This window comes from Kogia breviceps, chromosome 12 (assembly GCF_026419965.1).
Source record: "Kogia breviceps isolate mKogBre1 chromosome 12, mKogBre1 haplotype 1, whole genome shotgun sequence".
Lineage (NCBI taxonomy): Eukaryota > Metazoa > Chordata > Mammalia > Artiodactyla > Physeteridae > Kogia > Kogia breviceps.
The window spans coordinates 3,371,940-3,395,697 of NC_081321.1; the positions used below are offsets into that span (position 1 = coordinate 3,371,940).

The following is a 23,758-nucleotide window of genomic DNA, read 5'->3' on the forward strand; positions in this document are numbered from 1 at the left end:
ACGGGGAAGGACCGCTGTTCCGGGGAGAAAGGAAGCGTGAGTGTTCACCCAGTCAACCTGCCTCTGCCATCCAGGTCCCCCTCCGTGTCTGGGCACGGGGGCACCGTGGACAGCAGATGGGGGCTCTCTGGGGACCCTCCCCGTTGCTCTGCGTGGGTTCTACAGGGAAGGGGGAAGAGGTGGGGGCCGCTTGGGGCTGGGGAGCATCCGCAGCGCAGACACTGGCTCTGCCACGAGTCTTCTAGGAGAGGCTCAGCGGGGAGGAGCGGCAGCCGGACCCCAGGGTGTGTGGGAGGGGTCCTCGCGGACAAGGCCCCTCCCTGGGGAGGTCTCGAAAATTCCCAGGGGCTGTGCGCCGACGGATGTGCGAGGCTGTGCTCCGCCGCGGGAGGAGGTGGGCCGGGGGTCTGCCCCCTGTCTACTGAGGAGGTCACAGGGGGTCCAGGGGGTGGAGGCCGGGACCCCGAGGCTTGGACCATCGAAACCGACCGTGCCGCACGGGGCGGGGGGAGGAGGCCTGGGGCGAGCAGGTCCCTGGAAGCTGGGCCGCATGCAGCCAGCGCCCCCGGCGGGGGTGTTTTCAACTCAAAGCAGGGAGGTCTGCGCGGGGAGTTGCCGGGCTGACACCCTTGCTGCCCATCTGCCTGACAGACCCCAGGTCCGCTCGGGTGGAAGGGACCCCACGGGTGGTCACCAGGCCTGCTGCCCACTCCCCTTCCCAGGCCCCCCTGCACGGTCAGGGTCTCGGGCTGAGCAACTCACGAGAAGCCTCCTCTGCTCCGGGCGCCCGGCGGGCGTTGTCTACACTGAGCGCCCTCTCCCTCGACACCCCTGCCCACTACTCTCCTGAGAGCGCCGCCACCATGGCCTCCGCTGACCTCTGTGCGGCCCCTGCCAGGCCTTAAGATGCGTGGCGTGTCCTCCATCTCCCGCTTCTGGGACACTGTCTTCCTGGATCGCCGCCCCCCGGCTCTGGCGGCTCCCCCCACCCCATGCCGGGGTGACCGCTCGGTCTCTCCTGGTTTAGACGGGGCAGACGGGGACACTGTGGACCCCGGACGCACCCCTGATATCTGGGACTCCCACGTCTCTCTCTTGCCTGACTTCTCAGCCCCCACGCTCTCCCTGGGACTCTCACCCAATCCCGTGGCTGCAACCACCAGGGGGGTGGAGACGATGCCCATCTGAGACCCAGACCCCCGAGCTGACTTCTCTCACTGGGCATCTCTGCTCAGATGGTCTCCTGGCAACTCAAACGCAGCCCGCCAGCGTCTGACCTCGCCGTCTGACCCCGTGCCGCTTGCCTTCCTGGGCTCCCGCTGCGGGGATGGACTTACATATTCTAGACACCTCTGCCCTCTCGACCACATCTGATGAATGACCAAATCTTGTCAATTTTGCTTCCTAAATCCCTTGAGTCTCCCCAAGTATTTTGATGCTCACTGCCACCCCCTCAGTGCAGGTCACCACCATCTGTTGTCCTGACCAGGGCAAAGTCTAGAAGGAATGTCCACAGTGGTCATTTCTGGGTAGACAGTATTATGGGTTGAATTGTGTCCCCATGACGATTTGTTAAAGTCCTAACCCCGGTTCCTGTGAATGTGACCTTATTTGGAAATAGGATCTTTGCAGATGTAATTAATTAGGGTAAAGTCATCAGGATGGGCCCGAATCCTACATGAGGGGGTCCTTACAAGAAGAAGAAAATGCTGTGTAAGGATAGAGACACACAGGAAGGACAGCCTGTGACGACAGAGGCAGAGACTGGAAAGACGCAGTCGAAAGCCGAGGGCTCCACGATGTCTGCCACCCCAGGCGCTTGCAAGAGGCAAGGAAGGTCCTACCTAGGGTCTCAGAGGGAGCGCGGCACTGCTGACACTTGTTTCGGACTTGATTTTGGCCTCCCGAGCCGTGAGACAGTAAATTTCTGTTGTCTTAAGCAACTCAATTTATGCTCCTTTGTTACGGCACCCTAGGAGCCTAATACCCTGAGATATGGGCCATTTTTTTTCTTACTTATAGTTTTTAGTATTTTATCGATCATTAGTGGATACATAAGACTTTACGAGCTGGAAAAGCACACTTATTACAGTAAGTCTCCCTACATACAAACCTTCAAGGTGCAAGCTTTCAAAGACGCAAACGTGCCTCTGGTTCCAGCAAGGAGCCAGAACCTGTGCCGTCAGCGTCAGGCGTGAGTGACACCGCAGCTTCCTCCGTCTCCCGTTGCTGACGACCCTTCAGCTCTACCGTCTCCCACCCCCTCTCCCTCCGCAGTCAGTAACTCTTCCTGCCTGTTCACTCGATGGCAGCCCGTGTGCCAGCTGTCGTGCTGGACTGCTGTACTTTTCAAGGTACTGTACTGTAAGATTTAAAATGTTTTTTTTTGTGTTTGTGTTTTATGTATTGTGTGAAAAGTGTTATAGACCGATCACAGTGCAGTACTATATAGCCGATTGTGTTGGGTACCTAGGCTAATTCTGTTGGACTTACGAACAAACTGGACTTACGAATGCGCTCTTGGAACGGAACTCGTTCATATGCGAGGGACTTACTGTATTTTTTTAAAAAAATCCTCACTCGGCGAGAATCTTAAACACCCCACCGGATTTCTCTCTGAGAATCGAAACTATCTACGCCCACACAATGACCTGATCATATCACCGTTGCTTTATTATTCCACTGTCTTCATCCATACAACTTCCCCACTCCAGGAAACGCCCGCCCAGGAAGAGAAAGGTTGCAAATAAAACAAGTTCATTGTTTGTTGCAGGAACTTTGCAAAAAGCATTTAAGCAAACGTCAGATTGTTTAACTTCTGAATAGATAGCATTGTATGTCTCCTCTCCAAGACTCTTCTAAACCCTTGCCTTGCTGTGTGTACCAACCCTTAACTACTACACCAGGATCCTTCCCGGTATGGAGCAATTTCATTAATCTTAGTGGAAGACTCTGAAAAGGCAAACATAGCCCAGCTTTGCCTCCGCCTTTCAGAGAGGCTTCTGGAGTGCATCCTTTGCCATGGCAACAAGGAAACTCAGCCCTGCCTCACCAGCAGGTTGATCTGGTGGCATTTTCGGGCCTTCTACATCTAATATATCCAAAATACTGCACTTACTGAACGCCTTCTGTGGGCAGAGACGGAAGTAAGCATCTCACATGCACCATTTCAGGGCATCTGTGAAACACACTATTAACAGATAAACTGAGGGACTTCCCTGGTGGCGCAGTGGTTAAGAATCCACCTGCCAATGCCGGGGACACGGGTTCGAGCCCTGGTCCGGGAAGATCCCACATGCCGCCGAGCGACTAAGCCTGTGTGCCACGACTACTGAGCCTGCGCTCTAGAGCCCGTGAGCCACAACTACTGAGCCCGCAAACCACAACTACTGAAGCCCACGCACCTAGGGCCCGTGCTCCGCAACAAGAGAAGCCACTGCGATGAGAAGCCCGCGCACCTCAACGAAGAGTAGCCCCCGCTCGCCACAACTAGAGAAAGCCCGCGCACAGCAACGAAGACCCAACACAGCCAAAAATAAATACATTTTAAAAATAAAAGATAAACTGAGGCACATTAAAAATGTTAAGTTGATTTGAACAGAACTCGATTTGAATCAGGCAGCATCCCATCTAGCAGATGCAAAGGAGCTCCAAGAGCCATACAAGATGAAAGGTTTTTCTAGGCAGACGGGCTGGGAACAAGGAAGTTATATCAGGCGAAAAAGCGGGCTGGTCATTGCCAAATAGCTTTCGTTTAACTGGGGACACAGGCTCAGCCAGCGTAGGTGAGTTGCCTACAGCAGAGCCTGTCTGCTGACGCTACAGAGCCCATTCCTGGCCCCCCAGGACTTAACGTTTCTCCGCCTCGGGCCTGGAGAGTGTGAATCATGAAAGGCAAATGGGCTTCGGAGGAAAACAAGCAGTTGTTTGAGGCCGTCACATTTCCCACCAGGCACTGTGAGCCGCAAGTTAGCAGGGGAGGAAGAGCCAGACCTTGCAGACGGAGGCCAGGACGCAAGCTCACTGCGATGCCCGGATGCCGTGCGCCACGGACTCCACGCCAAGCTGCAAGCCGACTCTTATACTCCCCCTCGGGAGCAAATGTACACATTTGCTTTCAAGTAGGCAGATCTGCCCATGGGTGGCCTCTGATTTGGAAACACTCAGCTCCAGAACGAGGACGCACAAAAAGCAAAGACGGCTCGACTCCCGCGGTGCTGGAGAAGCGGGTGGCGCGCGCTGGGTTCACTTACCCAGAAGAAGAAGTTAAAGACGGCGAGTAGATACTTCAGGTAGACGGTCAGCCAGTCGTCCTGCTCGACCTTGTAATGGGCCATGGTTGCTGGGCCTGCAAAGAAGACACACGTGTGGCCAGGGGTCCATGGAGGCGGCCTCGCCTGCCCAGAGCCAGGGGGGGTTCCCTTCAAAGGGCACCCTAGCCTGTCTGGCCGGGGACTCTCAGACTGGGGGTGTGCAGCCCCAAGCAAAGTGCAGGGAAACGCCAAGGTCACTGGACACAAAATGGAGGTGAACCACGCAGAGTTCTCTAGCCCTGTGGATCTCGGTTTGGCCCTTCTGAGAAAGGACTAACCTGCCAAGTCTTTCCACAGACTTTGCACTGTGCTATTGTGTTCTTATTCTCCCCCGTCTTAGCAGGGCGGCAGGACACAAGTTTACCTGTCCTGCACACACGCACACACACACACACTCGGCGTGCCTGCCTTGCAGTGGAATCCTGTATCATTTGAACAGGACCTGTGCACGCGCAGGTGAGGCGTGAGCCGCAAATCAGAGCATCTGTGCTGGAGAGGACCTCGATGATCCCCGGGCCACCCCAGCACCGCGACTTTCCAAAGGAGGAAGCGGGTCGGTAGACCGGGTGGTTTGGCAGTAGCATGACAAGATCTGGAGTCTGGCTCCCTGGGTTTCAACCCTGATCTGTCACAAGGTACGAGAGAATGTGGGTAGTTACGTAACCTCTCGTGCTCCGTGCCCTCATCTGTACTGGAGAGAATAATCATGCCCGCGTAGCAGGGCTGTCTTGCAGATGAAAGGGGATGATCTACGTGAGGTGTTGACCACAGTCCCTGGCACGGAGTAAGTGCCCTATACTGTTGGCTATTATTATTACATGTGGCAGGGGTTAGAAGCCAAAGCGCCAGCCCCCAACTTCCTAGCCTTTGCCCCAGAACCATGCTCCTTCCCCTGTCCCGATGCCCGCTGGTGGGCTCTCTGGGAACCGCGGCGTCAGTGCGATGAGAAGATGGGGGTTCGTGTGCCCGGTGATCCTGTTTGCATCTAAATCCCAAAGCAGCCTCCGAGGTCTCTCCTCGGGCTTCTCATTCCCTGGGCTCTCCCCCCCCGCCACACACACACGCTCTGACACTCAGAGCGTAGATGCTCCTTGAGGACGGGACCCCTTTTACTCCAGACCCAGAGCAAGCAGGCCTTGGTTCTGCTCACCTCCACCTCCTTCTCCTCCATTCCCACCAGTGTCTGCTCGGGCCCTCCCGCCACTGCCCTGCCCCCTCTCCGCGGCTGGTGCCGGCCGGGCCCAGATTACTTCCCCTGGAGCCACCGTGCTGAGTTTTATTTCAAGCTCATGGGCTCCTGAGAAAGGGCGAGAGGAAGACAGAAAAGAAGAGGTGGCTGTCTTATTTGGGATTTCTATTTGCAGACCTTGAAGAAGGTAATTTAAGATTTTGTCTTCTTGGTAAAAAAAGACAAAACCCATTTTTCGCCGATTTAGTCTGAGAGGTAGGGTGGTGGAAAAAATACAGAAGGAGAAAAAAGGAAGCCCTATAAAAAAAAGTGTAAAGATGGGGTCGGCCAGGCGACTGGGCCGAGAGCTATGACACGGTCGCTGTGTGCAAGGTGCTGACGAGGGACCCTCTGGGCCACCGGGGCATATTGGTAAACTGACCATCTGTTTGGGGCCCAGCCCCTCCTGTCTGCATTCTCTTCTCCCTTTGCCTGGCCCTCCCCTCCCAGCCGGGCCCCACTGGACTCATGCACCGGAACCCTCTCTAGGCCTGCAAGCCAGGGCTCAGGACCCTCTAAAGGAAACTGTATTTTTAAAAGAGTTCAGGTAGATGACAGGATTTAGCAAAAGAAACATATTTCTAATGGTAAAGTTTTGGCCCTGAGGGGTAGAGCAGACAGAAGCCCACGGTGCTGTAGAATGCCAGGGTCAGCAAAAACCTCTGGACTCACTTAATCCAATCTTCTGCAGAAGGAATGAGGAAAGTAATACATGTCTGAGTTAAGACTCGTTTTCAAATGATCTCTCTCAAGTCACATGGCTAATGGTTGCCTAACCCCCTGTTCTGTGCTCCTTACATAGGACCCTACCGTACGTGGGGCCCTACGCTAGGGCTGGCAGAGGCCCCCAAAGAAGTGTCAGAACCAGCTTGGAGCCAGATGCCTGGATGTGAAACCTAGCCTTGTCATTTCTCAGCTGTGTGACCTTGGGCAAGTTACTTAATTTCTCTGTGCAGCTAACTTACTGAGCACTTATTACGTGCCAAGCCCAGGATTAAGTGCTTTACACGGGTGATCTTGTTCCAGCTTCCCAACAGCCCTATGAAGTAGGGTTATTCCCATTCCTTTTGCAAGATAAGGAAACTGAAGCTCCGACAGGTTAAATAAGCTGTCCAAGTCACAGAGCAAGTAAGTGGCAAAGCCCGAACAGAACAAGGAACTTCTGACTCAGCCCAAGCTCTTACCCACCATGCAATGCTCTCAGGACCAGAGCTGCTGGGGGAAGGGAGCAAGGAGGACCGAGGTTGCTGACTTCCTCAATACCTGTTCTCCCCTCTAGATTAGGACAAGGATCCCCCATTTTAATTGGGTGCTTGGCCCCCTGGAGCAGACGACACTTCCCAGCCTCCCTTCCTACTGGGTACAGCCAGGATTAACTGCTCGCAAAAGGCACGGAAGCAGAAGCAGCGTATGCAACTTAAGGTATCATTTTTGGGTGTATGTTTCGTGTGCCTTTGAGAAGGTGAATCCTGTCACTGCAGGGAGCAGAGTTCTATGGGCTCAATTAGGTTAAATTTGGTAACTGCACTTTTCACAGCTACATCCTCGCTGATTTCATGACTGCTGTTCTACTGTCTATTGAAAAAAGTGTATCAGACTCCCACTAGGACCATGAATTTGTATATCCATCCTTTAACTGTTCATTTTTTTCTTTCAAAAAAATTTTTTATTGAAATACAGTTGATTTACAATGTTGTGTTAGTTTCAGGTATACAGCAAAGTGATTCAGTTATATATATATTCTTTTTCAGATCTTTTCCATTACAGGCTATTACGAGATATGGAGTATAGTTCCCTGTGCTATACTGTTGGTTAACTCTGTTCAGTTTTGCTGCATATATTTTGCAGCTGTTTTATGTAGTACATATAGATTTGGAGTTGTGATATCATCCTGGTGGATCAATCTCTTCATCATTAGTAAATGTCATTCTTTATCTCTAATAATCAGAAATATCCTTAAAGTGAGGAGAGGCATGTCTCTCTTCACCCCTTCCTTCTTCTAGTTGGTTGGAATGCTGATGTAATGGCTGGAGCTCGAGGAGCCATTTTGAGGCATGAGCTGGAAAGCATGATTTGAAAAGTGTAGAGCAATAAGTTCAAAGAGCCTGGATCTCAGATGATTCTGGAGCTGCCACACCATCCATGGGCTGCTCACCTCCAGACTTAGTTTATATGAGAGAACAAAAAAACTTGTAGCTTCTTTAAGGTACACGGTTGAATATTCTATTACCCATAGCTAACTTCACCCTGATGTGGTAGATGGAGTGGTGGGTACAAAGGTCTGCCAGAGCATGCGAGCAGGGGCACTGAGGATGGGGCAGTAAGACGGGTGGTGATGTCGGGCGGCGGCCACAAGCTCTTTTAACTGTACACTCCATCACTAAAATGTTTTGAGCACACCCCATAAATACGTATATTTATTTATAAATTTTATTCATGTACTATTATAGATCTATATGGTAGACATCATCAAATTAATCAAAAAGCTTAATTTTGCTTTTTCTTTTTAGGATGACAATAATTAGGAAGAGGAATTCTAAGTAGATAGTCTGTCTCCACTTTGGGGCCAACTGACGCGGGTTGTAAAATGGAGGGGTGAGAAGTGTACAGGTAGGTAGGGGTCAGATCATGAGCAGCGAAGCCCCAGAACTTGGACTCATGTCCTAAAGTGATGAGAACCACAGGAAAGCACGCAGCGAGGCAGAGTCCCCTGATGAGACCTGCACTTCAGAAAGAGTCCCCTGGCAGGGGCAGAACAGGGCTGGGGCCAGTGGGTGCCTGGGGACCCGTTAAGCAGTTGGTACAGTGGGTGCTGCTGTCCAAGAAAGAGAGAGCGGGGTCTGAACCAGGCCCGGAGCAGCGGGATGGAGAGCAGGGCACAGACACGGACAGGCAGGCCATGTGCACAGCTAGGAGGAGGAGCAGGAAAGAGCTCATCAGCCCTGGGGAGGCTGATGTGCATGGGACCGGGGGCCGGAGGAGGACAGGCGGGTGCGGGGTCGGCCACAGCACCACGTGCTGCCGAGAGAGCCCATCACAGAACGTGGCAGGGCTCACCTTTTCCAAAGCAGCATCAGCGGAGGATACTCGGGTCGGGAATCCAGGAGTGGGGGCGGGAGGGGGGGCCTGGAGACCCAAGGTAGATATTTTCAAATGAGAAGGCGGGGGAAGCAGCTAGAAGGCCTAGCTGAGGTTGAGAAGTGTCTTTGCATTGTAACGAAGGGAGATTTGCATGCTCATTTCACTGGGAAAGATTCCCAGCCACCACTAAACCCTCCTGCCTAGTGACTGGGGATGGGTGGACGAGCGGTTTCTCCCAAGTGGATCCAGATGGGGCCTGGCAAGCAGCCGTCCTAATGTATTCTCCTCCCCTGGCCCTTCTTTCACCCCAGTTTTCCTCAGCCCTTCCCTGTGATTATGAGCATCTCATCAGGGGAGGGGCGGAGGGGGTGGGGGGTGGAGGGAGAGAATGGCCACAGCAGCCCCTGGAGAGGGGAAAGCAAACCCAAGCTGCCTGGCTGGTCTTATCTCTCCCCGCTCCATCTCCCCCACCGAGGGGCTGGAGGAACCAGGGCTTCGGATCATCCTCCAGGACCATTTTCCCTGAGCTCTGAGGAGTGTCGGGAGCCCCACTGCAGCCAAGGACGTCTCTTCTTTGGCCTTGTAACTGGCCTGCTGCCCCCGCCCCCCCGGCCCGCCCCTCCCCGGGCCCGCCCCTGAATCTGGAACCTCAGCCCCTTGTTGCTTCCCCAGCTCTGGGCTCAGCAGGATCCCACCCCACCTGGAGGCGGCCATCCCACCTTCCGTGCCGGACTCCGCCGCCCACCGACCGCAGCAGTTTGCTTGGGTCCTTATTAGTACCTTTTCGCGCTGCAAACAGGCTGATTGACTTTGGACACTTCCTGGCTCTGTCCCTTCACCATCTCCCGGGCTCAGGCAAGCAGCTCCCCTCCCCTGGGTGTCTGTTTTCCCATCCGTGGGGCGGGGCAGCCATTCTCAGGGGCGTCAGCATCTGGAGGGCTGGTTGACGCAGACAGCTCAGCCCAGGGTGTCCGATTCATTAGGACTGGGGTGGGACCCTGGAGAACAGACTCCCGGCCAGGATGACCAGCTGTGTCATTTGCCCAGGACTGCGGGGGGGTTTCTGGGAATGCTGGACTTTCAGGGCTGAACCTGGACCACCCTGGGTGAAGCAGGGGGTTGGTCACCCGACTCCCAGATGCTGCGCTGGGGACCACACTCCGAGTCAGTGTTCTCCAAGCCCCTTCCGCTTCTCCAAGTCCACGGCCTGCACAGTGTAATTATTACCCTTTGCATCTGAACAGACGTAACTGAGAGGGTGGGGCGGGGCCCCAAGGTGGGTGCATCCTCTCACACAAAGTCCACATTTAGGACGCAGATTTCCCGGACAGCCTGGCGATGCAGCCTCAGGGCACCGGGTCTCCAGGCCAAGGCTCTGACTGCAGAACAAAGCTGGAATTCGGGGAGAGCCAGCAGGCCTGGGGGCCTGTGCTGTAGGACATCTCAGAAAGCCTGCCTCAAATGCCGTGATGGTGCAGCGATGGGTCTGGGGACGGCGTCAGGCCGGATATGTAACATTATGGGCCCTGAGACCTGGGGGTCACCGTCCCTTCTACGGCTTCTTGCCAGCCCACTCCCCCCGCCCCCCGAGAGAATGAGTCTCAAAGTGCAGGGAAGACGAGGGACACGTAGGCAGAACCCCGCTGGCTGGCCGGATGTGCCGAAGGCCCGGTGGGCAGGGCAGGGCTCAGCCAGAGGGAGAGAGCAGAGCAGACACGCTGGGCGCTGGGTGAGGGCAGCAGAGGGCAGGCGGGTGCCTGGGACCTGAGCGTATAGACACGAGGCTGTCGGCCCCCTGGGCCAGCTGCATCCTTCGCTCATTCAACAGACACGCGTCGAGTCCCCACGGTATGCCAGGAGCTGTACTTAGAACCCCTGGAGTTCGCCCTTACGGAGCTGAGAGCAGCCGTGGGGCTGGGGTGCAGACACACATACAACCTCCGCCCCCTGCCAGTGGCCCAGAGGAAACGGCACATGGATCCTGCCGGATTGCGATGGGGGCGCAGTGGGGGGCATTAAGCCTGCTCCTCGAGGCCAGGCAGGGTTTCTGCGTGGGGAGGCTGCTCAGCCGGAGGGGACAGCATGAGCAGAGGCTGGACACCGCGGCTGCAGAAAAGCCTCGAAAGTCAGGTCAGGGGCCAGGGGTCAATCCTGTTGGCCGCCCTCGGTGTGACTTTTCCCTCCCCACACGCTCTCCACTGCTGGGATCTCACCGCGCTCTTATTCTCGGCCTGCTCCGTTTGCACGAGCTCAGGCTGCGGGTGCCCTGCCTCTTCATTTCCTAAGGGCGGACTGACTGCCTCATACTCGGGGGTGGAGGGGAGGGGAGCTTGGTGTTTCTAAAATAAAAACAAAGCCAGTATATTTGTTGTGGAAAAACTAGCTCCACCCTCCCCCTCAGTTAAATAAGTGCCACTTTCCTCCTCCAGGTTCTTGGTCAACAAGAGGCCAGGCCTGTGTGACGGTCAAAGAGGTGGAAAGGAAAAAACAGTCCAAGTGGTTTAACGTGTTCACTGAATTCAGGCTTCAAATGAACCCTGGTTGCAATCCCCGCATGTGTGGCCCTTCTTTGCCCTCTTGCCCCTCTGTTTAATTTCCATGTGCCTGAGACCCTATTCCTGGTGGGTGGAGAGTCCCTCTGCAGGGGTCAGAGAAGTGAGGCTTCCTCGGGCCTCTGAATGGGACAGCTGAAGGGGAAGCATCCCTGGCTCGGCCCATTTTGAGAACCGAGGAAGCCGGGCTCCGGGGGTGGGGTAGGGGTCACACACTGGGGCCAAAGTCACACTGCAGATTAGTGGCAGGACAGGGGGCTGGCCTCCTGTCTCCATGGCCACCAACAGGGTTTTGATTGGCTCATGTAATCACCATCATATCAACATGTGCTGAACGCTAACTAGGTGGTAGGCACTGAACTAAGTGCTGTATGTGCATTAATTGATTTAATACTGAAAACGACCCCACGAGAAGATTATTATCCCTTTTACAGGAGAGGAAACTGAGGCACGAAACTGGAAAGTGGAGAGAGATGTGAGAGCGGGAGCATATGTTCACTTGTCTCTGGGCAGTTCTAGTTTTGGCCTCTTGTATCTGCTTCCAGCTCGGTGGCCTCTGGTCGAAGCTGAATGAGGGGGCCTTCCCTGGGCAGAGACCCCAGCCAGGGGCCGCAGGAGGCGGCGGGGCCAGTGTTCTCGGATCCTGGCAGGATCCTGGGTCAGAAGTGCTATGGCAGCCATCACCACCAACATACCAAATGCTTGGGGACCCTCTGGGGGGAGCATGCCTTTCTCCCTGGTCCTCCACCAGCAGCTGCTAGCGCTACAGTGAGACAGAGGCTGGTCTGGGGGCTCTGGGTGACCACTGGCTTGTTCTTTGACATCATCGTATTTATTGTGTGCAGGTAAGGGATGCAGGTGACTCTTTTGGACCAAGCTGAGGTTCGATTGCTAACTACAGTGTCACGTGGATGGTGCTGGAGGCGAAACTTGACTTAAAACCCCAGCACCAAGAACTCTTAGTCTTTACCCCCAGAGACACATGTTTTCCTAAGTACGGGACTACTTTTTGCTTCATCTGCAGGTGCCAACGTGCATTCAGTGAATCAGGGCTGTGCTCAGAACCCGAGGCAGGTGGTTTCGCTGCCTTCTGACTCTACATTTATACATACACAGAGTCTTTGGAGGTTCTGCCTGTAGGCGAGTATCACCCTTTGCTGTTTTTCCTGGGTCCTTTAAAAAAAAAATCTGTCTGGCCCATGAAATGAGGGCTTCTCTAGTGCTTATGACAAGAATGAGTGAACAAACAAAAAAACAGTTCTAGTCAGTGGGTCAGAAGACCCTGGTGTGAATACCAGCTGTCACCTATAGCGGCGTGACCCTGGGCAAGTCACAGGACCGCTGGGCCTCAGCTGCCTCCTTTGTGAAATGGAGCTGATGCTGGTCCAACTTTGCCTCCCTTGCAGGTTGGCTGTGAGGGTCAAATGGGCTGAAGAACTTGCAAGAACTGTGTGTATTGGTTTTTACAGCCTCAGTGCCACGCCAGGGTAAAGGCGTTATTACAACCAACCCCCCAAGAGGTCCCTGAATGAAGAACAAGGTGTGGGTAACTCTATAGAATACATCGGCCAGAGACCATGTATCCGATCGTTGGGGATACAGTCTCAAAGCCTCTGTATCTAAGCCCACTTGCCTACTAGTGGACTCCACTTAGATGGCCATGACAGGAGACCTTGTCCCCAGGTGACCAGGAAGAATTCAACTGCAGAAGATCAAGACCTTACTTTAATAAAGTAGAATGGTTCAGACAGGACAGTCATTTTAAAAGAAGGGCGAATACAAATATTAACAATATTTAACTAAGGCTAATCTTGAGATTAGCCTCAAAATCATGAGAACCTATCAACTAACCAGTCGTGGAAGAAGGCAAGGTAAGAATGGTAAAGAATTATACTCTCTATAGAATTACAGGGAAATCAGTTTGAGATTATACATCAGAAGGCAGCTGAGAGCTGAAGGGGACCTTTACCAAGGGTCATCACAAGCCACCTCCAGCCCCAGCGCCTCGCCCAGCGCCTCGCCGGCAGTCCCCAAACCCCAGCCCCCTGTAACTTTCGGCCAGTGAATGGCGGTGGGCCCCTCACTGGGGCCAGGTGTTTAACTGTTTCAGCGGCTCAGCGAGGCCGGTGCTATCACTTCTATTTTATAAACAAGGAGGCTGAGGCTCCCCTGGCACACCGAAAAAATCAGGTCCTGGTGTCAGGGAAGTCAAGGTCAAGGCCCCTCAGGTCTGAGCTTTCCGTAGGCTTTGAGGGGAGGAGAGAGGTCGCCTCCATCCAGAGTTGACCTCCCTGTCCGAGTTTGGTCCTTGGAGCATGGACACACCTCCCGAGAAGCCTTGCATAGCAGGGATGGAGGTTCAGAGGTGGCCCATTCAGGGCGAGCTCAGGATCTGTAAGGCAAGGAGCGGTGGTAGCGGGAAGTCCCCAGAGCCCGGGCTGTTGGGACTCAGCAGAGGGTGGGATGCGGGGCTGAGACATAGACGGCGCTTCACCCAACTTCCAGGGGGGCCGCACACATCAGAGTCCCCGTGAACGGCTGCCCTGGGACTGAGCAGATGTGCACGGTCTGTGCACCACTGCTCACTTCACAAGCTGCTCACCTGCCTTCTCTCTCTCCCTTCCAGTAAACCAGGACGCTTACCACCCATCCTTCCCTGCCAAGCCTGGGTGCCCTCCTTCTCAAGGGGCCAGCTGGGTGAAATCCTGACTTTTACTGGAAGTTGCCAAGCAGGGACTGGGCAGCACAATATACAGTGGGTGGGCAGTGAGGGTGGGCAGACATGTGGGGGCTGGTACACCTGACAACTCCCCGCCCCTTGGATCCTTTTAAACACACAAACTAAACTGTGACCTGCAGGTAGACAGCCTCCCCTTTTTCTAGAGGAGGAGGGGGAGGGGTGCATCGAAACTTACTTTACTTTGATTCACCAGGTAGTCCAGACGGCTACTGTTTGACCAAAAGCTGTCCTCCCCTCCTCCCAGCATAATGGGGTTGGAGCTGGGTACATGGCCACCGAACCAGTGGCTACACTTCCCAACCGTCTAAGTGGCTGTATCTGGCTGTGCAGTCGTTTTTGACAAAGGAACGTGAGTAGAAATGCTACGTCCAAGCCTGAGCCTTAAAATATTGCCCCTGCACATCTCCACAATCTTCCCCCCTCCCAAGAGCTGGGTCACAGATGTGCCTGAAATCCAGTTTCAACCATGTAGACAAGGACAGCCCCTCAGAGCAATGGTTCTTTAACTGTAGAGTCTATTAGAATCCCCTGGAAGGCTTTTACAAACACAGGTTTCTGGGCCCACCCCCGGGGCCCCACCCTGGTCATCTGCTTTTCCAACAAGCTTCCAGGGGATGCTGGTTTTGCTGGTCTGGGGACCACACACTGCACTTGGGCATGGTTGGGAAAGCAGAAGGCAGGATCCTAGATCCCTGCAGGACCGTGTGGAGCCCGACAGCCTGCCTTCCCTGGACCGGGTCCGAGAGAGAAAAGACATTTGTTCTCTAAGCCACTGTCCCGTCAGGTGTCTGATACAGTCATTCAGCCTCGCCTCTAACTGAATTGTATCTCTCGGGGTCACAGTCTTCTCTGTATGACATCCCATTAAAAAAGAAGAAAAAAATCCTGCTTCAAGTCCACCTCTAGGGGCAACAAGTCCTTCCTTGATCGGACACACACAGAGCCAGGATGCAACCTCAGGTGCACGATTCCCAAACTAGACCAAATCACCATGCACGCTCTCTCCCAGGTCTCCCGTGTTCCCCTGAATCACATTATCGCCAGAAGCCCCCTCTCTTCACCACTAAGGTCTGAAGCCTCACGTCCTCGTCCAGTCCTTCTGCAGCCACCACGGTCTGCACAGGTGACCAGGCTAGGGGAGCAGCGGAGGCTGACGATGAGACCTGAGACGCTAAACCCACCAAGGAAAATCACTGCCGCTCTGAACTAAGACCGCAGGGTTTTAATTCTGATACACTGGGTCTCGAAAGTACCTTTAAAAGGAACAATGCACTCTGCTGTCAGATGTACTTACCGCTCCCACTAAAACCAGCTTAATTATAGCGAAGAACACAGTCTATAATTTTTCCCACACTCAGAGATGGATCTATATTATAATTTCCCTGATCTTCTTGAATGAATGGATTAAGCTTTCCACCGAGAAAGAGCTGCTCTCTCCATCACCCACGTGGAGACGCAGCATGCGTGAGGCCCTGTGCAGGGGCGGGGAGCTGCTGGGCCATGACCTCCAGGGAAGGGTGGTGGCCAGCACGAGGGGGACTTGGTTGGGGAAAGCATGCGTCCTGGACCCCACAGGCGAGGGACAGGCGCCGAGGGCTGTCCTCCCTTCCCGAGATCCGCAAAGGGGGTGATGCTAGGAATGTCAGCTAATGGACACGGCGTGGTGTTTACAGTGGCATCAGCAGACGGGGGAGGGCAGGGCCCAGGGGACCTAATTCAGGGTGTCCCTGGCTATGCACCAGCACTTTGGACAGGCCACTGCCCCTCTGTGTGCCTCCGTGTCTTTATCTGCACAATGAGGACGCCGGGGTTCTAACAGGACGTTCTTTGAAGTACATTTTCTGGTAGGACCTCAACATATAAAACAGATAAACTGCAGCCTCTCCGGCAGAAGGGGTGCGTTAAGCCCCCTTCCCCCATTCAAGCTCCACTTGATCACTGTCTCCCCTCCCCCACCCCCCCTAAAGCCCGAACCACAAAGAAACCCGCTCTATTGCTCTCTGAGACCATGCAGGCGCGGGCCTCTTTATTCTTTTAACTCCATAGCCACCCTGCACCGTCCATGGTCAGATGAGCCAGGGGAGAGCTGGGGGCGGTCTAAATCCCAGGAATCTGTATCATAGACCCAGAAGATACTTTTAGAACTGAAAGGGACCTCCGAGATCATCTGAGAAGTCTTTCACTTGACAGATGGTTCGGCTTGTGACGGTCCCCGTTGGCCTCAACCCCACCCTACATTTTCTCTTTCTTTTTTTATTGTGGCAAAACACACATGACATAAACTTTAGCACCGTCACCGTCTTAGGTCACCTGCACAGATATATAATAAGGCCAGCGGGCGAGCAGCTCCCAGCAGGACCAAGAGGCCGGTGCTCTTAGCATTCCCAGCCCGCAGACAGGGAAGCTCACTCGAGGGCACGCGAGCCAGAGTCTGAAACACAAATCCACCCCCCATCCACTCGCCGTGCCGCCGCCCCGTCTCCCGGACAGCGTGGCAGGTCGTCCTGCCCAGGCTCCTAGCGCCGGCCCCCCAGGAGCACGTCCTCGTTTGGGTCCCGCCGGGCCGGCTCACTAGGTGGGCTGCTCTCCCGTTTCGGCCGTGGCGTCAGGCTTCGCTGATTCGTGCCCAGCTCCCGGCCGACGGTGAGAGCACCTCCGCCAGGAGGCACCTGCTCTGCTCTGCTCTGTGCCCTCGGCTTGGGCCTGGGGACCCCGCGACAGGAGGACTGGGCCCTTCTCTCCCCGCAAGGCGGCTCCCAGTGCATCTGACTCACACTGTCCAGGCCCTGGACTCAGCCAGGGAGCCTGAGCCTGGGCTGGCTCTTTGGAAGCTGCACCGGGACCTTGGGGGCTGAGGCCACGTGACCAGGGCGGGGCAAAAAGGCTGCCAACCACACGCAGACGCAGAGGAGGCAGCGGCCAGAGAGGCCAGCCGGGCGGCTCTGCTCCAGCCCCTCCGAGGCACGGTTAGGCTGGAAGCTTCGGAAGCGGGCCTTCCCATCGCTCCGCCGCCCACCCGCTGGTGGCCCGGCCGACGCCTGGGGGCTATAGCGCCTTGTGGAAATCACAGAAGGTCAGAAGGGCGGGGTGAGCGGGACCCCGAGAGTGGAGGGAACCCCCCCGCATCCACAGCCCCCCAGTGGGCCTGGCAGAAGCGGGGTGTCGACACTCTGGGCCCGTGGGCCTCCCAAGCTTGGATTCGGGGCTCACACTGGAGCTAGAGGAACTGGGAGCGATGCTGTTCTTAGAGACGAGCGTGCGCTTCCTCCATTGTGGGTACTGAGCTGGGAAGGGGGTGAGACACGCTCCTCGGGGTCTAGAGCAGGGGGTCCTCAAGCCCCTGGGGCTGCGGCCTGGTAGGAACCGGGCCGCACAGCGGGAGGTGAGCGGCAGGCGGGCGCGGCAGGCGGGCGCGCGAGCAAAGTGTCAGCAGCCGCTCCGCCGCTCGCATCGCCGCCCGAACCTCCCACCAGCCGCTCCCCAAACCCCACCCCGGCCACGGAAAAACTGCCTTCCATGAAGCCGGTCCCTGGGGCCAAAATGGTTGGGGGTCACCGGTCTAGATGGTGCAGGAAACGATCGGGGCCCACGAACGATGGTCCCAGCCCTCAGACTCAACAAGCACTCACCACCAGGCTTGAGTCGGGGACCCAAGTCCCCAGATACGGACGCCCTGATGACACCGCCCCCCCGCCCTCAGCGTGGTTCTCTGATGTTCGGTTTGGGCTGTCACATACACGGAGGGAAGATTAACGTCACCCTTACCAACTGTGTGACCTCGGGTAGGTCGCCCAAGTACCTGAGCCAGTCTCCCCCTCCGCCCTCCAGGGCTGAGGGTGCGGACCCCTGAGCAGGTGACCGTGAAGGCCAGGAAGTGTGGGTGAAGCACAGCTTGCCCCTCCCCCCATCACGCCAGCAGCAGCAGTGCCTCCACCGAGGGGACGGTCGATGGCGGTTGGAAGGCTTTGTGGCTCTAAGGGACTAGCCGGGCTGCAGGGGGCATATGCTCTGGCGGGCAGGAGGGCCCTGTAGAAGCCTGTATCACGGTGCACGTGACTTTGGCTTACGGACATTCACAACCTGCTCCTGGGAGTCACAAAGGCACAGACACTCCTTTCCGGGCATCAGCAAATTTTAAAAAAAAGAAAAAAGAAACCCCAAATGACACAAAAACTCATCTCTGTTCCCAGAGACGAGGATTGGTACAAGTTCTCATGTGATTTCAAAACAGTGCCTGTCTTGTCTCTGGAGCAGGACACCGTGGCTGAGAAGTAAGCCTGAAAGACCATTCCTTCCAAGGAGTTATGACGTGGAGGCCCCTGAAACTGTACGGAAAAATGTTACCATTTACGTGCTGGGGTCCCATAGGTTTTAGCACATCCCCAAAGGGGTTTATGATTTTGCTCCACAAAAAGGTTAAGTTTCCTTTTTTGGGTAGGCACAGATAAGACCTGGACTATGAACTCCTACGGGAAGGGCTGTGTCTTAGACACAGGCTCAGAGACCCCGTGGGCCCCAGGGATGCAGCAGAGGCCAAGCTGGGGAGGAAGCCAGGTGTCCCGGGTGTCCAGACCCCGCTTCAGCTTGCTTTCTACCAGAGCACACGGATGGCGGATCTATGTGCGCGTCTGTGCAAGGCTGCGGGAGAGGACGTCCATGCATCCAGTTCTAAACTCCAATTTTCACTTTGGGTCTTGGAGGTGAATCTGCTAGGTCTTAAGTCCAGGAGATGTTGTAACTTATCAAAGAGAGTTTGGAAGCTGCTAAGCTCCCTGATAAATAAACCATGTTTCTTCATCCCAGGTCTGTGAAAACATATTTTCTACGGACTTAGAAACCTCCCCCCACCTTGGAAAGTATTAGAATCTTCCCCCTGCAGGAGAGCCAAGCACACAGAAACTTGTCTTTTTAGAGATACGTGACCTTTCTGGGCAAGGAAATAATGTACTCACATGGCAACTAACCAGCAACCCCCGCACCGTTACCCTAATTCTTTCCAAAAAAGAACTGTAGTTCCATGAGTTCCAGAGGGAGGATGTTATAGAAACGGACTTGGCATCAGAACACCCTAGCTATTGCCCACATTGGCTCCCTAATCGGGTACCAATTACGTCATCACCAGGAGCATCACTACCCATTGTTCCCAAGGTCTGGAAAGCTGCCTGCATGTCCCAGGTCTAGAAGGTGGAGAAGAGACTTAGACATCAGTTCACCCTCACGTGTTGGCCAGGGAGGCCCAGAAGGTGGAGGCCGTTTCTCCACTCTCACCAGGTAAGACTGGGAAGAGCTGGGACTCAAGCCCATATCTCTGGTCCTCAGTCCTAGTTTGGGGGTTGGGGGCAGCTGCAGACTCACAGCGCTGCCCCACGGTCATGATCTCTGAGCTCGTGCTGCCTCTGGTCATAACCAAGCCCACCAAATACCAGGACATCAGGAGCTAAGGAGCGTATAGTGCTCCGGAGACGCGAACACTCTAAAAGGAGGCCTTGTTACTACTGATAGCGGTGATAGTATGCAATGTGTAAAATTTGTCTATCAATTTAGCTGCTAATTTTCCAAATGAGGAAGGAAGAACTTAAGAACCCAGCCAGCTCTGTGGGGAGCAACTGCATTTTTTTTTTTTTTTTTTTTTTTTTTGCACTACGCGGGCCTCTCACTGCTGTGGCCCCTCCCGTTGCGGAGCACGGGCTCCGGACGCGCAGGCGCAGCGGCCACGGCTCACGGGCCCAGCCGTTCCGCGGCATGTGGGATCCTCCCGGACCGGGGCACGAACCCGCGTCCCCAGCATCGGCAGGCGGACTCTCAACCACTGCGCCACCGGGGAAGCCCAAGCCACTGCATTTTTGACAACCCAGATGGACTCTTTATCTCTGGATGCTCATGTGCCTCTGGTCCTTGAATTCTTTCTAAGATGGCACATCAGCAATCCAGCCTTTGGGTGGACTCACATCCTTCCAAGGACACCCAAGACACCGGGCAAGGCTTGGGAGAACAGGGAATAATTGCTTTACATGTTCATAGGCTCACCAGCTTAGATGTATTGAAATGCCGCATAATGCCTGATTGTGGGCAAGCTTCCCCTCCACTTGCACCGATCCTGAGGCCAGACATCCCCGGGTTTGTTAGCTGGAGGATTTGGGGAAAGTCTTTAACCTCCCTGTGCCTCAACATTCACAACTATAAAATGGGGATAACAGCACTGTGATGACTGTAGGAGATGATGTATGTTAAAACCTCACACAGTGCCTGGCACGTGTGTGCCAGGACATCAGTAGGTTCTAATCCCTATGACATTTTAATAAATGCCCCAAGTGCTACATCGATGGAGGGCCAGCAGTTGGGGCGAAGTACCCCCTGGGGGGACCTGCCTTCCCTTGAGGGAGTGGCTGGGAGAACAGAATTCACCCTCAGTTATGAGGTCATGGTCAGCAATACAGCCTTCCGACCTCCCAGGCACGTATAATGTTCACTTAAATGATTTCAAGATAGCTCAGAAGTGTGCTTACATCCCTGCATGTACCAAATGGGTACCTTCTATAAGTTAATGTACTAAAAGACAATCATATATGTAGTAGTGAAAAATAGAGCCCAAAGCTAAAATTGCTATTCATGGTATCTGTTAAGGATAACATGATCGTTGCAGGTGGTCGTGTTATTCTAGTCCCAAGTTCTGCTTCCTGCAACCATTTCACCTCCCAGGGCCTTGGCTGTGCATAAAATAACAACTACAGTTATGTCCAGACTTGAAATAACCTTAGAGGCCTCGCTATCCCCTCCTGCTGGCTTCCTCCTGTCTTGCCTTCTCCACCTATAACCATCGCTGACGTTCGCCTGCAAACAGGAAGGTTTAGGTTTGAAAGGCCAAGCCTAAGAGCAGTGGTCTCAAACTTGAGGTGCATCAGAATCCCCCGGAGGGCTGATTAAAACACAGTTTGCTCCCCGCCTCCCCCCAAGAGTTCCTGAGTTGGCAGGTCAGGTGCGGCCCAGAATTTTGCATTTCTAACCAGCTGGGGGCTGTTGATACTGCAGACACTGCAGGTAGAAGACCTCGCTTTGAGAGTTACTGCCGTAGGGCAGTGATTTTCAACCTTAGCTGCACTAGGACACCCTCTCCACCCCTCCCGCCAAGGAAGGTAAAAAAACCCCATTCCCAGGCTGCACCCCAGGAGAACTCGGTGGGGATCTCAGAGGGGAGCAGCCCAGAGACCCTGGTTCAGAGGCTAAGCTTCCCTCCAGCAGCGGGGCCCACATCCAGAGCCCTGGGTGCGCTGAGCTGTCCATGATCACAGCCTGCGGCTGATGGCTATGGCCCAGCAAACCGTTTTTGCACGGGACCAGTTCAAATGTTTCAGGCTTTGCGGGCCTCTGGCCTCTGCCGTATGTTCTTCTTTTTGTTTGCTTGTTTCAGCCCTTTAAAAGGTAAAAATCATCCTCAGCTTGCAGGTCATCCAAAAACAGTCTGCAGAGCCCTGGAGAAGAGCCCGTTACGCAACGATTAAATCTAATGATGGAAACAGCAACTCACAAATCAGCATTAACCATACAGTAAATTAAAACTAAGGTAGAAGGCAGACCGATTCAAAGGAACTAAAGGTACGATATAAACACGGTTTCTCCCGCTAATCTTTTACTTGTTATCATCACTGTTTTTTTCTAAGCCAGTTTTCCTTTCTACATTAAAAAGGGAGGGGGGGTGGTTAGAGGCAGGACAGGAATAAAGACGCAGATGTAGAGAATGGACTTGAGGACACAGGGAGGGGGAAGGGGAAGCTGGGACGAAGTGAGAGAGTGGCGTGGACTTATATAATTACTACCAAATGTAAAACAGAAGAGCTAGTGGGAAGCAGCCGCATAGCACGGGGGAGATGAGCTCCGTGCTTTGTGACCACCTAGAGGGGTGGGATGGGGAGGGAGGGAGGGAGACGCAAAAGGGAGGGGATATGGGGACGTATAGCTGATTCACTTTGTGATACAGCAGAAACTAACAGACCATTGTAAAGCAATGATACTCCAAAAAAGATCTTAAAAAAAAAGGGGGGCGTTGGGCTTCCTTCCACCCTCCTCCAGCTCACGGTACCAGTACCTGCTTCCTAGAACTTGCTTGGAACTTTCCGTTTCCAGCAACTTCAAAGCCCTCAGCGACGGGCTCAGAGCTGTCAGAAAGTGCTAACTGCCTTCTGAGTATTTCACTCTCTCCCAGGGCTCCTAGTCCTAACGTCCTGTCTCACCCTCTCTGTCCACAGACAGAGGAGTTTCTTTCTTCTGGAATAAAATTCCTGGCTTCCCTAAGCCTCTGTGTGTGCAAAACACACTCCAAACTGTGGAGTCACGTGGCCCCTTCTCCCCCTCCCCCTCCTCTCCAACCCTGAGAGCGCTGGGTCCCTGGTCACTAGGCTACTCCCTCCTCTGTCCCAACCTATCTGCTCAGTTTGGGCATAAAAATAATCGTACCCGGTGCAGCTGGTGAGCTTCTCTAAACGGGCCTCAGAACTCCCAGAGGCTTTGTGCCTTCCAATCTGTTCCAGACCTCAGATGAAATGGACAACACCCACCTCTACTCCTTTCCTTTGTTCTTTTCTTCTGAGCCTTAAAAAACCCCTAGAACCTGTTAGTGAATGACCTAAGCTGACTTTTAAAAAATGTAAATGATTTAAAGCAGAAGGGTGGAGGCCTGGAAAGGAAACAGCAGCCTCCAGCATTTTCCAAAGATATAAGTCACAAACAGGGATCCAAGAGCACTTCACCAGCCCACTTGCTTAAAGGATCACTTCTGCCCTAACTGGGTCGCCATCCACAACTGTGACCCACATGAGGGTCCTTGCTGGCTTTCTGGGCCAGAAACAAGTATAGCCTCACAGGTCCCGGGCCTGGTGGAATGCTCGGCTGTTTCATCTCAGAATTCTTAGTAATTTATCTTTGAACTTGTGTTTTGTAAGTGAAGTCTCACGGGACGGTGGGCATATGAATGTGGGCTGGGGAGATGAACACAGTATATGGACCCACTTTCGTTGATGCCGCATTTGACCCGGTGTTCCTGATGCCCCAGGAGCACAGAATCCCACGGCATCCTTGACGCGTGGGGTTCAGAAAGCCTCAGAGAGAGTACAGGTGAGGGGTCACGTCCACTTCAAAGCCGACAGAAAGCTGCGCATTCTGAGAAATACCAACAACCAAGGGCCCTCTTGTGACAGGCTGTCCTTCCCGATTTCTGCTACCTCCTGCGTTACTCGCCCACTTACGCTGAAAATGGTGACACGGGAGGAAAGGAAGGACGGCCTTTTCCTTTTCCTTCCTGTCCCTCGTTTACCACTAGGCCAAAGGTGGCGTGTGTTGATGCAACGTGTGTGTATCAAGAAGTGAAACACACACACCTGAGTTAGTTTCCTGCCCCGTTTCTACTGTCCTGGAACAAAACATATGTGCACATACGAGCTGTGACAGAGGAATCGCGTCACTTTGGTGACTCAACATATGAGTTAAATGCTCATCTGTTTACATTTAAAACAGGCGTTGCACGATATAAAGGCTAATGTAAAATTCATGCCAAGCATTCAAAATTTTAATTTTTCTTTACTTACAATGTCATTAAAAGGCAAGTAAAAAAGACTCATCATGACAAGTCAATAAAGAGGACATGGAAGAAAGGAAAAAGCTTCGTATTTTAGTACCTATAGGCACTTTTTCCTGCTTTTTGAGTTAAGGGCCCGGGGGTAGGGATTTCTCCATCACGCCCGGTCATAGGCATGGCTGAGGGGTGCGTCTGAAATATCCGCCCAGTGGACATTTACTGAACTCCCTACTGTTCGCCCAGCTTCGAGCTGGTTGCCATGAAAAGAAAGTCAAT

At 54.0% G+C, this 23,758-nt stretch overlaps 1 protein-coding gene across 12 annotated transcripts in view; it reads right to left on the bottom strand.

Moving 5' to 3' along the window:
• Positions 1–23,758, bottom strand: part of TSPAN11 (tetraspanin 11) — a 63,921-nt gene that overhangs the window by 34,965 nt on the left and 5,198 nt on the right. For all 12 annotated transcript variants that reach the window (XM_067008555.1, XM_067008565.1, XM_067008552.1 and 9 more), the window contains one exon: positions 4,254–4,348. In XM_067008555.1, coding sequence (XP_066864656.1) covers positions 4,254–4,337 — 84 coding nt within the window. In that variant the 5' untranslated portion in view covers positions 4,338–4,348. The remainder of the gene's footprint in view (positions 1–4,253; positions 4,349–23,758) is intronic.